The sequence below is a fragment of the Carica papaya genome, chromosome 7 (assembly GCF_054855325.1).
Source record: "Carica papaya isolate Zhongbai chromosome 7, ASM5485532v1, whole genome shotgun sequence".
In the NCBI taxonomy this organism is placed as follows: Eukaryota; Viridiplantae; Streptophyta; class Magnoliopsida; order Brassicales; family Caricaceae; genus Carica; species Carica papaya.
In genome coordinates, this window is record NC_142315.1 from 9,073,772 (window position 1) to 9,087,030 (window position 13,259).

At 40.2% G+C, this 13,259-nt stretch overlaps 1 protein-coding gene across 7 annotated transcripts; it reads left to right on the forward strand.

Moving 5' to 3' along the window:
- The first annotated feature begins 5,235 nt into the window (after positions 1-5,235).
- Positions 5,236-6,909, forward strand: LOC148252933 (protein phosphatase). 7 transcript variants are annotated; one of them, XR_015813257.1, is made up of 5 exons: positions 5,246-5,647; positions 5,725-5,809; positions 5,912-6,064; positions 6,157-6,191; positions 6,622-6,909. XR_015813257.1 is itself a non-coding variant. In XM_088207336.1 (4 exons), the coding sequence occupies exons 1-3, from the start codon at positions 5,550-5,552 to the stop codon at positions 6,029-6,031; spliced, it is 303 nt and encodes a 100-aa protein (XP_088063462.1). In that variant the 5' UTR covers positions 5,246-5,549; the 3' UTR covers positions 6,032-6,058; positions 6,622-6,909. The 7 variants fall into 7 exon arrangements, 5 of the variants coding, with proteins under 5 accessions (XP_088063464.1, XP_088063462.1, XP_088063461.1 ...); XR_015813258.1 differs by having other exon boundaries at positions 5,912-6,058; XM_088207336.1 differs by lacking the exon at positions 6,157-6,191 and having other exon boundaries at positions 5,912-6,058.
- Positions 6,910-13,259: the final 6,350 nt, after the last annotated feature.

Sequence of the window (13,259 nt, forward strand, 5' to 3'; positions counted from 1 at the left end):
GAAACCATCAAATGGGCTAAGATACCTGTACTTTTCCTGCTGAGAGCATCTGCTACCATGTTGCCCTTACCCAGATGGTATAAAAAAATAATCATAGTCTTTAAGGAGTTCCATCCACCTTCTCTGATGCATGTTGAGATCCTTCTGAGTGAATATGTGTTTCAAACTATTATGATCGGTATAGATCTGAAAGGTCTCTCCGTATAAGTAGTGGCGTCAGATTTTCAAAGCGTGTATGATTGCGGCTAAGTCATAGGTGGGATAATTCTTCTCATGATTCTTTAACTGTCTGGACCCGTATGTTATGACCTTCCCATGCTGCATCAGGACACAACCCAGGCCTAGATAGGAGGCATCACTATAAACTGTATATCCCCCGATCCACTCGGTAAAGCTAGCACGGGTGCAGTAGTCAGCCGCTTCTTTAATTCTGAAAACTTTCTTTCATAGTCCTCATTCCACTCAAACTTGGTATTCTTCTTTGTGAGTCGGGTTAGAGGAACTGCTAGACTGGAGAATCCTTCAACAAACCTACGGTAATAACCTGCCATTCCCAAGAAGCTCCAGATTTCCTTAACTGATGTCAACTTCTCCCAGTCAAGTACCGGTTCAACCTTTTCGGGATTCACTGATACTCCTTCCTTCGATTTGATATGTCCTATGAAGGCAGTCTGCTTAAGCCAGAATCCACACTTACTCAACTTTGTATATAACTTCTTTTTTCTGAGGACCTGCAAAACTTGGGCAAAATAGTGAGCATGTTCTTCTTTGTTTTTTGAGTAGACTAAGATGTCATCGATAAACACGATAATAAATTGATCCAAGAACTCTCTGAAGACCCTGTTCATCAGATCCATAAAGATTGTCAGGGCGTTGGTTAACCCAAATGGCATGACCAGGAACTCATAGTGACCGTACCTGGTTCGAAAGGCCGTCTTGGGGATGTCTTCTGTTCTTATCTTCACCTGATGGTAACCTGATCGCAGGTCTACACTCAGTTTCCTATTTACTATCTCTACGGCACAAGCCCTGTAGACAACTTTTCCTAATAGTGTTTCACCCCCAGCAGTAGACACAAACAACATTGAATCAAGTTTATCAGGTGATACATTAAGTTTGGATGCAAAAATATGTCAAAACAAATGAATGCGATGCACCAGTGTCAAATAAAACATGAGCAATATGGTCACAGATAGGTACATACCCTGTACCACGTCCGGGTCGGCGTCGGCATCCTGCTGGGTGAGGTTGTAAACCCTGCCCTTAAAAGGAGATTTTCCTTGGTTCTGGTTCCTCGGACACTCTCTTGCATAGTGTTGGGCACTACCACATATGCGACAGGTGTTGTTGAGGCGGTAGCATGGTCGATCCCCATAATCCCTGCCACAGTGCTGACAGATCTTTCCACGTGGTGCGCTTGGAGCCTGAGGAGAGGCCTGGATCACTGGTCTGGGCCTCTTATTTGGTTGGACCGGCACAGTAGGTGCTGGGCAGCAAGGTGGTGCTGAGGGTCAGTGACTCCCTGCTAACTGAGGGCGGGTGTTGAAACTCCTCTCCACAATCTGCGTATTTGCTAGAACGACAGAGTATGTCTTGAGCTCCAGTACCAATAAGTGCTGCTTGATCTTTGGGTGGAGGCCACACTGGAATCTCCTGGCCTTCATGCCCTCATCCATCAATGTCTCCGGGGAGTATCGGTCCAGCTCTAGGAACTTACGAGCATATTCCGATACCGTCATGTTTTCTTGGACCAGCTAAACAAACTCCATCTCCTTTAGGTGTCGGATATGCTCACAAAGATACTCCGCATGGAAGGCTGCTAAAAACTGCTCCCAAGTGGCTGGTGTAGGTAGGGTGGTCTGCTTGAGCTCCCACCAATGACCTGCTTCCCCTACCAGCATGTAGGAAGCAAGGGCAGCTCTCTGCTCAGGAACCACTCCCAAGGTCTTGAAAGCTCTCTCAGTCTTCGCCAACTAGTACTGGGCATCTTCGAAAAAGGATCCCCATGCAAAAGTGGAAGGGTTCCGTCTCCTGTACTTCTCTATGTAGCCTGGGTCGATCAAGGAAGGAGCTGGGTCCCGTGGAAGAGGGACTGGGCTCGGCTGGGGATAGACTAGGGGGCCTTATGGTGGCACCTGCTGATATAGTGGGGGCACCGGATTGTACTGTGATGGTGTCGGGCAATACGGTGGTTGGGGCACCAGTTCACACTACGGCGGTGGTGCCGGGTGGTACTGTGGTGGAGCAGGCTCGTGTCGGGGTGGCTCAGGATCCGCTTGCTGCAGCGGTGGCTCAAGCTGTGGTAGTGGGGGAGGTTCGGGTAACTCTCTTCTCTCCTCTCAACCTAGCTGGGCGGCCATGATCCTTTCCAGCATCTCAAATATTCTGTCCACATCTTTCTGAAGCGAATCATCCCGGGCCGCTAGGTTTAGTGGGGGTCTTCCTCTCCTCATTTCTCTGCACCTGCATTTCACAAGGAAGAGTTGAGTAACGATTTATCGGTGGGTATTTCTCTAAGCATTATTGTGTAAGGGATGAGTCCGAGGAATGCAACTCTGATACCAACTGTAACGGCCCTGGAAATTTAAAGAAAATGTATGTATTAAAAATTCTAAGTGCGGAAGTGAAATAAAAATTCTGATTAATATCCCTTACACAATAACCAAAACGTATTAAACGTATGAAAGAATGAACTAACTGAAGTAAACACTAGTAATGAATGTTATAAATAAATCTATGAAATCCTTAGTCATCTACTCGCCGTCTTCCTACGGGATGGGCTCGGAAACTAAGTCTTCCTGATCTGAAATGGTTAAGTAAGGAATGAGCTACACTAGCCCAGTAAAGATATCACACTATCTCACTGCCACAGGAGTAAAGGTTGGTAGAAAACAAAAAAACGACTAATGGAGCATAATTTATAGCAAACTCATTTATCAATAATAAAAACCTTTACTGTCCACTTATCTCAGTGAGATTCATGAAAGACAACTTATAAAATACAATAACATCATAAACATTATAAAATCATGCACACTTTGTAACATACACATATCAAACTTTTGTTTTTCAATCATCAGATAACAATTTTCCTCTTTTATCAGCCTATTAGTATTCATGGGGATCCATAAGGGGTCCCCGCTACACGTGAACCATTCACATTAATAACTTGATTCTAGAGTCGTCCCCATACCCCGTCCGGTATGGATGCTAAAACACATAAGGTCTCCATATCTCGTCCGATATGAGAGACCACGTTCCCGGTAGGGTTCCCTACAGACCCGGTCCGTCCACCATCTCCCAAGATATCTAGTTAGGCTGTCGACATTATCCATATATCAATTCACATAACTTTTTCCATTTTTCTTGGTCTCAATTATCCAATTAAATATAAACATGTAAACCAGTAATGAACACCAAACAAAACAACACAACATCGGGTTCACCATAATTCAAACCATAATAAATGAAACTGGGATTCATGCATACGAAACCATAAAATAAACACATCAGGTACCATACTGCATTTAAAACTGTAAAATAGATCAAACAACAACTGACCGACAAATACACCAGATTCGGGCTCCATTAGCAACCTTAAGCAATTATACACATATATTAATTCATGAAATACTGTTCTATCATTTATTGAGCTTTAATGCCGTGATAGAAAATAGGGTGAGAGATCCTTACTTGTTTCGGGGTCTGAAATCGGGTTCTCACTGCGCATACGGGCTGTCCCTAAATTCCCTGAATTTTTTTCCCAGGAAACTGAAACACACTTCTGGTACCTGTACGTGTCCCCAAAAAATCCCAAATCAGACCCAGGGCCCTTTCGGCCAATATCAAAATTCAGGGACGGCGGCTCTGCCGTGCTCCGGCGATGGTGCTGCTGCCCACGGCGGCGATTCACCTTGGGTTGGCCGTTTTCGACCGAATTCGGCCAAAATCGCATTGATTCCTGTGATAAAACACCCTTAGGGCCCTTGGTGGGCTAAAAAATCACGAAAAACCGAGACTTACCGGTAGCGGAGCTCTCGGGTGCAGCGGCTTCTCTGGCACGAGTTGCGATTTGATGTTTTGCTCTGGTCAACTTGTAGAGAAAAGGACGGTGATCACAGTGGTGTAAAAATTGCATCGAATGGGAACTGGGAAGGGCCTCATCGGAGGTAAAAATTGAGGGAAGCCGCAGCGGCGCCGCTGGGCTTCGGTGGTGTTTTCCGACCGATTGGCCGGTGGTTTGGTTCTGATTTGGTCATAGGTGAATTTAGCATCGAAAAACGAGCCATGGGGAGAAAATTTACATCGTTTGGCGGTCGAAAAATCCTCCGGTGCGACGGCGGGGGGTTCCTCCGGTGGCTGGGTCGTCTTCTCCGGCGAGGGTATTGGCTTCTAGGGTTTGGGGTTAGGTGTGGGTGAGGTTATTTATAACATTTCCCTTTTAATCTTAACTGTCCATCACGATTTAATCTGGACCGTCCGATCGCAATTAAATGAGAATAAATCTGGGTCGTCCATCGCGATGCGATCTGAGCCGTCCGTGCGTGATTTGATTTGGCCTGTTCGCACGCGTGAGATTTGGGTCGTCCGTGCGCGCGGGAACGGATCTGGGTTGTCCGATCCCGCGCACGCGGATCGCTCACGTGGCCCTGTCCCGCGTGGCTTCCCGCGTCAGCATTCCTGCCACGCGGCATGTTCTGGTTGACTGGGGCTGCTGACCGGGCTGCTGACGTGGCTGCTGACGTGGTGTATCTTTTCTAAATTACGTTTTGACCTCCGGTTTTCGATTTTCTTTTCAAAAATACCACAGAATCTAAATTTTCACCCATTTTTTTTCAAAATCATTTTTAATTAATTCCTAAAAATAATTTTATCTAATTTTATCATTATTATTATTTTTATTTCTATTAAATTAAATTAAATATATAATTATTACAAAATAAATTAACTATTAAAAAATAAAATAAAATCTAAAAAAAATTCCAATACAAAAATAAAATAGTTTTGGGGTGTTCCAATTTTACTAAAATTTCAATTAACTCTAGTTTTATTTCAATACTTAATAACTTTTTAAAGTCAATAAAATAATTAGAACTTTAAAGTTAAGTTTGATTAAATAGTTAATAACTCCTTAAAATAAATAAAAAATTAGATATCTGAATACTTGTTATATAAATTTAAATTGACTGAAAATCATATAAATTCAAAGCATAAAAAACCAGTCAAACACCATTGCGATCAATTTCTGTTAAAATAGAAGCCCTAATGGCTCAACTACTGATACGGCCCTGCATCTGGACTCTGAGGCTTAAGCCCCAAGGTCCAATTCATCTCAAGCACGACCTAAGAAATTCTATACCTACTCAGAAGCACCGTATACGTTTCGTATCTTCAAATATTCTTTGTTGGAATCGCGGTGACATGGATAGTCTGCTGCTCGCGAGAAGGAGAAATAGGCAGACGGAACACCCGGAACAACCAGGAAGAAAATAAGGCATCACAACTTGCCTGAATTTGTTTGATATAATCGAAAGAAGCCGTAATTGATTATGGTGATGGGGATCAACAAGAGAGACAGGAAAATTTCGTCGTCGTCAACATCGCCGTGTGCTTATCTCAGAGCTGCTTACCACAATTGCTTTAACAGGTCAAAAATGGGGAATGTGCTTTTCTCTTATGCCCGTAAAGATCTCTTGTTTATTGATTGTTTTGTTTTAAGCGCAGGTGGTATGCGGAGAAGTTCGTTAAAGGTCAGTGGGATAAAGAGGAGTGTTTATCTGAGTGGGAGAAATACAGGGCTTGTCTTTCTGTATGTTTTTCGTTCTGTTTTACACTTACTTTCTGGCTACCATGTGTGTTTTCACGCGTATCTTTAGATGATCATATCAATTTGTTAATATTCCTCGAACAGGCAAATCTGAATGACAAGCATCTTAGTAAGTATTTAGAAGCTGAAGGTGTAACGGATTCAACCAGGCAAGCTGATTTTAGAAACCCAGTTGATGGTGCCGGCACTAATCTTCCTCAATAACGTTTATTTTATGAATTAGCTCACAAGGTGACGGTGCGTAGGTGACTTATTTCTTTAGTATAATATTTAAACCGTTGCTCTTTACTCAGATACTTACCTGATATCCCGAATTTGAATTCCTCCAGTTCTGATGAAGTTGCTTAGGCATAACTTTGGGTTGGTATGGGTATCCCCTCCTTTTCTTGATTGTTTCCTGACTTCCTCTAATATAAAAAAATAATAATAAAAAAAATAAATTAATGGGGTGAAAAAGAAAGCTATCCTGTCACACACCCACAATTTATCGCCATAATCCAGAAAGTATTTTTCCCTACCTATTTTTTTTAGATTTTTTTTGATATATCCAGTATATTTTGTTTTAAAATTTTAATATTTTGCACAAAGAAATGACAAAACTATTTAATGACTTTGTAAAGATAATTGGAAGCATAAAGGAGCACAGACATGTTTTGGCTATTAAGTAATTAACAGAATTGCTTTTAGATGGGACTAACTGGTAATGAAGTTGAAAGAAGCTCAGATGTTTGATTACCTGCATGCCAAACTACTGTGTTGTTCTGATCTGGTTTTATTGTTATGTGGTTTGCTAGAGGACCCCATTGATCCCGCCTCCTACACCAACCTGTGGTCAGCACATTCCTTCGTAGTGCTCTTTCATGGATCTTTGGTGCATATGGTGATCCCAAGCTAGAACCAGGGATTTAATTGTAGTCAGTTTCTTCCCATTTAAGACTATCCTGGATATAGCATAGAAGCACCAGCTAACTGAAAATACTATTTGTAACCCTCCAAGCTAAAGGACAATTAGCCCAACAATTTTATATGACTAAATCATCGGTCTTCAAAAGTTTAAGTTCAAATTATTGATTCCTAGTGAATTGAGTCTTTATTCTCAACAAGCACATATATTTTCAATTAGAATAACAATATCATAATTCTTTCACTTAAAGTTTTGATGTTCCCATCAAGATCATATATCTCCATTACAAATCAAAGTAAAAGCTCACGAAGTTCAGGACTGTATTAACGTAATCAATAGGCTATTATTTTTCTTAAAAGAAACATAGTCCATAGGCTTGAATGTGCTCTAAATCATATAAATCTCTTGATACCGTGCACCTGAAATGACTCCCTAAGTAGAGGAACCTAGTGTCCTTGTTAATTCATGTTTTTTTTTGTTGTATTTGGTTTTCTAGTCTTCTTTGATTCTTCATTATCTTTGGAACGTTCTACAAATCAAAATCTGAAAATAGTAAACATTGTGCCAAACTGATAAAATTAACAATCTCCCAATTACTTAGTAGTTTCATTGCCAAATCCATGAACAGGAAATATGAGGTCAGTTCCATATGATGTGTATTCTATCAGTTCATGGTGAGTGTTGAAGGTAGAAATGAGAGACAGCCTGAACAGATTGTCTCTAGTAAAATATGAATTGGAACTCACAGCTATTTTGCTGGTTCTGGAATGGACGTAAATTGTAATGTCAAGTTGATGATCATGAGTGGTCACGTGATCTCATGTCCTTCTGGTGGGATAGATTTTTGCTCAAGTTTAACCTGGTTTTAACTCTACAATAAATTAGAGCTTTATATTTTACTTGTTAATATCTCTTGCATCTTATTTATAAGTAAACCCATGGGTGGTTGTGGGTTCTCGAAAATGACTTAATGATTATTTTGCTAGAGGAGTTTTCTGCAGCCTTATTAGATTGTAAACATCAAGAATAGATGATTTCATACTTTTGGTTCCATTTTACTGGATCATGACATATTAGATTGAGAAGATTTGGAGTGCGCTATTAACCACCTAATTGATACGTAGCTTTTATGTAATCGGGTAGTACTCTCTTATTATCTTTATAAATATTAACACTTTCATCTTTTATTTTGAAAAAAAGAGTTTTCTGTAGCCTATTGAGCTTTCTATGTTATCTTTTTGGCATTCATCATGTTTTTTAGTTAACAAATCAGAACAAACTTCGATCCATTTGAAGACAAACTTAACTTTATCATTTACATTGTGAACGAGAATGTTATTCTATGACATTACTTTTTCTTGGAGGGATGATCTGAATGGGAAAACTACCTTACAGGAGTTTAAACTTAAATGCATTGAATTAGATTCTACAGGATAAGAAATACTAGGCCTTGGATTTTCTGCTTGTCTAACTCTGAATTCATCGGATCCACTAAATGGCAAGTTTTTACTCTGTTTACCCATTACCATCTTCCCATGGGTGGTTTGGTGGTGACAGGTTAACTTGGTATTTGTTGGTAAATCAAGTCTTTGAATGTTTATTTGCTCCTTTAGTTCCTAAACCGAGCATGAGAAGTCACATCCGTGTGACTTGTGTAAGTTTTTACATCCGCCAAGTTACCTGGTGTTTGGAAATTATTTCTATATCCATGCCATGGTTGAGTTGCTATATTTGCTTCTTGTAACTTTTCTCGCTGGCAATCAAGCACTATCTAATGGAAATAAGGGAAATTAGTAAATTGAGTTGTCTCACAGATGTTATCTGTACTAACCAACCAAGGAACTGAAATTCTGTTATTAGTATAAATTTTCCCAGCTTCTTGTGTAGCAGCTCCGGAAATTTAAAATGAAATTTATATTATAAATATCAAATGCGGAAGCGAAGTCAAAATTTGAATAACATCCCTTACACTAAAACAAAAAACGTGCTCAAAAAATATAAAAGATCAAACTACCTAAAGGAAAAACTTGAAAGTAAAAGCTACAAATATGACTATGGAGTCTTTAGGCGTCCCTTTCGTCGTCCTCCTGCGGAACCGGCTCGGGAACGATGTCCTCTTGATCTGAAATGATTAAATAAGGAATGAGCTACACTAGCCCAGTAAAGACATCACGATATCTCACCGTCACGGAGGTAAAGGTGGGTAGAAAATACAAAAAGACCAATGGAGCATAATTTACAACAAATCCTTTTATTAATAATAAAACCTTTACCATTCACTTATCTCGGTGAAATTCATAAAACAATATACGAAAGCAATAACATCATCATCATCATGAAACCATATATATGAACTGTATAACATAATACCTATCAAACTTTTCGTAATTCAATCGTTACACAACATATTTTCCTAATTTACCAGCCCACTAGTATCCATGGGGATCCATAGGGGTCCCGCTACCCGTTAATCCTTAACACTTGAAACCACATTCCAAGGCCGTCCCCATACCCCGTCCGGTATGGGCGCCAAACCATAGACCTCATTACCCCGTCCGGTATGAGGGTGAAACGGGCCGTCCCCATACCCCGTCCGGTATGGGCGCCAAAACACATAAGATCTCCATACCCCGTCCGGTATGGGAGACCACAATCCCGGTAGGGTTCCCTACGGACCCGGTTCGTCCAGCATCTCCCAGGATATGTAGTCAGGCTGACCACAGTATACAATTTCCATTTACATAATCTTTCATTCTCCTTTTCCCTCAGTCATTATTATCAATCACATACAAACAAGCAAAACGATAATTTATGCCAAACGGACAACATACAGCATCAATATCCCGGTCATTTAATCCATAATTAATAAAACAGTAGAATATGCACACGAAACTATAAAATGAAAACATCGAACCTCATTCTGCATTTAAAACTGTAAAACAGGCCAAATAACAGTTAACCGACAAACACACTAGATTCGGGCTCCATTAGCAACCTTAAGCAATTTCACACATTCGTTGATTCATGAAATACCGTTTTATCATTTATTGAACTTTAAAACCGTGATAGAAAATAGGGTGAGGGGTCCTTACTCGTTTCGGGTTCCGAACACGGCTTCACAATGCGCTTGCAGGCTGTCCCTAATTTTTCCTGAATTTTTCTCGGGGAACTGAAACGCACTACTGGTACCTGCACGTGTTCCAAAAAATCCCAAATTAGGCCCAGGGCCCCTTTCGGCCAATATCGCAACTCCGGCACGGCGGCTCCGCCGTGCTCCGGCGACGGCGCCGCCGCTTGCGGCGGCGGTTTGCCTCAGGTTGGCCGTTTTCGGCCGTTTCCGGCCAAATTCGGCCACACTCGCATTGGTTCCTGCGATAAAACAACCCTACGGCCCTCGGGGGGCCGAAAATTTACGGAAAACCGAAGCTTACCGGCGGCGGTGCTCTCGGGTGCGGCGGCTCTCCGGTGAAGTTCGTGTTTTGGTGATTCGGCTCTGATCAACCTGTAGAGAAAAGAATGGTGATCACGGTGATATAAAAATTGCATTAAACGGAGGCCGGGAAGGGCCTCATCGGAGGCAAAAACCGAGAAGGGGCGCGGCGGCGCCGCTGGCTTTCGGCCGTGTTTTCCGGCCGTTTGGCCTGAATTTTGGCTTCGATTTGGCCACTGGGGAAATCAGCGTGGAAAAACGAGTCGGGGGTATGAAATTTACCTCGATCGGCGGTCGGAAATCTCTCCGGTGCGGCGGCGGGTGGCGGCGGCCGGTTTCTGGTTCGTCTTCTCCGGCGAGGGCAGGCGGCTAGGGTTTGGGGTCCGGTGTGGGGGTCTTATTTATACCCTTTTGCCTTTTGATTTCAGCCGTTCATTTTGATTTAATTTGGGCCGTCCGTTTTTGATTAAATCTGTGCCGTCCGTTTTTGATTAAATCTGCGCCGTCCGTGCGATTAAATCTGGGCCGTTCAGATCGCGCGCACGCGGATCGCCAACGTGGCCCGTCCCCGGTCGACGTGGTTTTGCCACGTGGCAGGTCCTGGTTGGCCAGGCCTGCTGACTGGGTCTGCTGATGTGGCACGAGCGTTGTTTTTTTTTTTTTTTTTTTTCTTCTTCAATTTTCCTTGGGCGCTACATCTTGCATGTGGAAGCACCACATCACATGCGTATACACTTGTATATGCTTACATAGTTGTTTGCCATATACATAACGTTGCAGTCTTTTAACTTATTAATCCTTGTGCCTATTACTCTTGGCATTAGAAAATCCCCCTTTTTATTTGCGAAAAATGTTTTAAATTTTTATATTCTAAATTTATATATATATATGTACAGAAAATATTGTAGTTGTTCAAAATGATGCTATGATTTGGTAAGTAACAGTGAACAGTGTGGCATTAGTTTAGAAAAAGTAAGAAATTTTTTAGGGCATCTCCTATTTTTACTATTATCTTTCAGATTTTATTTTATTTTCAATAATCATATATATTTTTGTGTATAAATATCTATAGATTTAGAAAATAAAAATTCAAAGAGTCTTGTTCAGACTAAGCAGGGTCTGAATAACTTTCAGCTTTCCTTCTGTCTCTATATATTGTAAGACTTCAGGAAGAAAGTGGTTTTTCTTTTGTTTTTTTTTTCTTGTTTTCTCACTTTGATTATAATCTGGGGATGCTTCTTCAGGCAAAACTACCTAGTTATTGGATGTACAGGACAAGATTCAGCATCAGATTTTCGGTTTTGCTTAGTAGAAAATTGTATGTGTAACTTATACCAAAACGGAGCTGCCATTAGAGTCTTAGGAGTCCTCATAAACACATCCATTCTGCCTAAAGACAACTGTCTTACTGATGAATTAGATGAAGAATGAATTCGCCTTGAATTGTGATTCCTTTTTTCTTAACAAAAATTATCAGATTAAAGTTACTTCCAAAGAGGCATTCCGTGATTAACTTTGCGGAGTTATCTAAAAAGCCCTCATGTATTGTACCAAATACATCAAATTATTGCCAGCAATTTAATTGAATCTAATAAAAGTTTTTATTGTTAGCATGTGCTAAACTAATGATTCAAACCAAAATATCTGTTAACTTTAACAATTTTTCTTGTTCAAGCGCAAAATGGTATTTTTAATAGGGCGCTTTTAACATATGTTTGAACAAAAAAAACTAAACTGTGTAACTTAAAGAAGCATGATCTCATTAGTTCAACTTGTTTAGGTTTTAATAAAAATTAGAATCTATCTTAGATTTGATTGTATGAAATCAAGTACTATAGTATTAGTTTAACATATCTATGTTTATTTTTATTTTGTAAGATAAGACTCTTGTTTGTTTTTGCTGTCCATTTATATCCTTTGTATTTTACATTTCTTCCATACACGTTTGTTTATACTTTATGCCCCGTAGGCTTTAGTTTTTCTAAACTTTGACTCTGACTTGCTATACTTGAAGATTTGGGAGCATTCTTTCCTCTTTGTAATAGATATTTTATTGACATAGCTTGGGTTGTGAGGTTTTTCTTAGCAAGTTCATTTTCGAGAGTTTTCTTTTTCAAATTTTTTTAAGGTGTTGAAACCATCATCAATTTAGAGAACTAGGGACAAACTTTTACAAGAGAAGTATGTAACAATAAACACATGCAAAAACAAGATTTATATAATAAAACTACTTGATAGTACTTTCTTAGACAGGCTTTTGATCATCTGCGAGTTAACTTTGCTATAGGTTGTTATGACATGTATAACTCCAGCAAATTGTCAAGATGGCTAATCTTGATTGTAAACTCCATGGCCCCTCTCTTTGTTTTCCACATAGCATTTGTAGCATCATCGAGATTTGTGCTCAAGGGCACCAAGCTTGCATGGATCAATCTATATGCTTGTGACTGGCTTAGATTCTCCTCATAAGCTAACAAATCATCATCGCATGGTCTTTTTTTTTTTCGGTTGGTGCTTCCATTTATGTACATTTGTCTTGCTTGAAAGTTCCATCAAAGTTTTTGGAGGTTTAGAAAATAAGAAAGCAAATCCATAGTTTCTTACCCCATCGGTGGCTATTGTTATAGCCGCATCTTCATTCAACTTGTCCATAGCTCACAGCTCCTGATGGAACCTTATGATATAATTATGTTATTTTCTTCCTTCCTCTGGCGGATTCAAAAGAGGGAAGCACTAAGCTATTTAAGCCTTAGATTGCTCATATAGTGCTTCAAGATCTAATATGTCAGGTTCTTAAATATAGAACTCTTAGCTTGAGTGTATGCAACCATTTGCTGACCCCTTCTTCAAAGTGAAAGGGAATCCTCTATACCAACATGACTTCTACCCCATTGGAACCTTCCAGTTATATAATGGTTGAAGTCATCAACAGTGTCCTTCTTTCTATCATATTAGAATAGATATGGCAGCTTGAACTTCGATGAAGCAAGCTTCTCCATCAAATTATGAGAGAAAGGTTTATTTCAAAAAAAAAATTATCAGAGAAATGATACTCCATTATACTTGAGATTGCAGTGGTCATTCTTGAACAATTTGGC

Bases quoted from the DNA above. Each gene is read 5' to 3' on its own strand.
- LOC148252933 (XM_088207338.1), top strand. From the start codon at position 5,550: ATGGTGATGGGGATCAACAAGAGAGACAGGAAAATTTCGTCGTCGTCA. The intron at 5,648-5,724 runs GTCAAAAATGGG...TTTTAAGCGCAG, and splicing joins TACCACAATTGCTTTAACAG to GTGGTATGCGGAGAAGTTCG. The intron at 5,810-5,911 runs GTATGTTTTTCG...TTCCTCGAACAG, and splicing joins AATACAGGGCTTGTCTTTCT to GCAAATCTGAATGACAAGCA.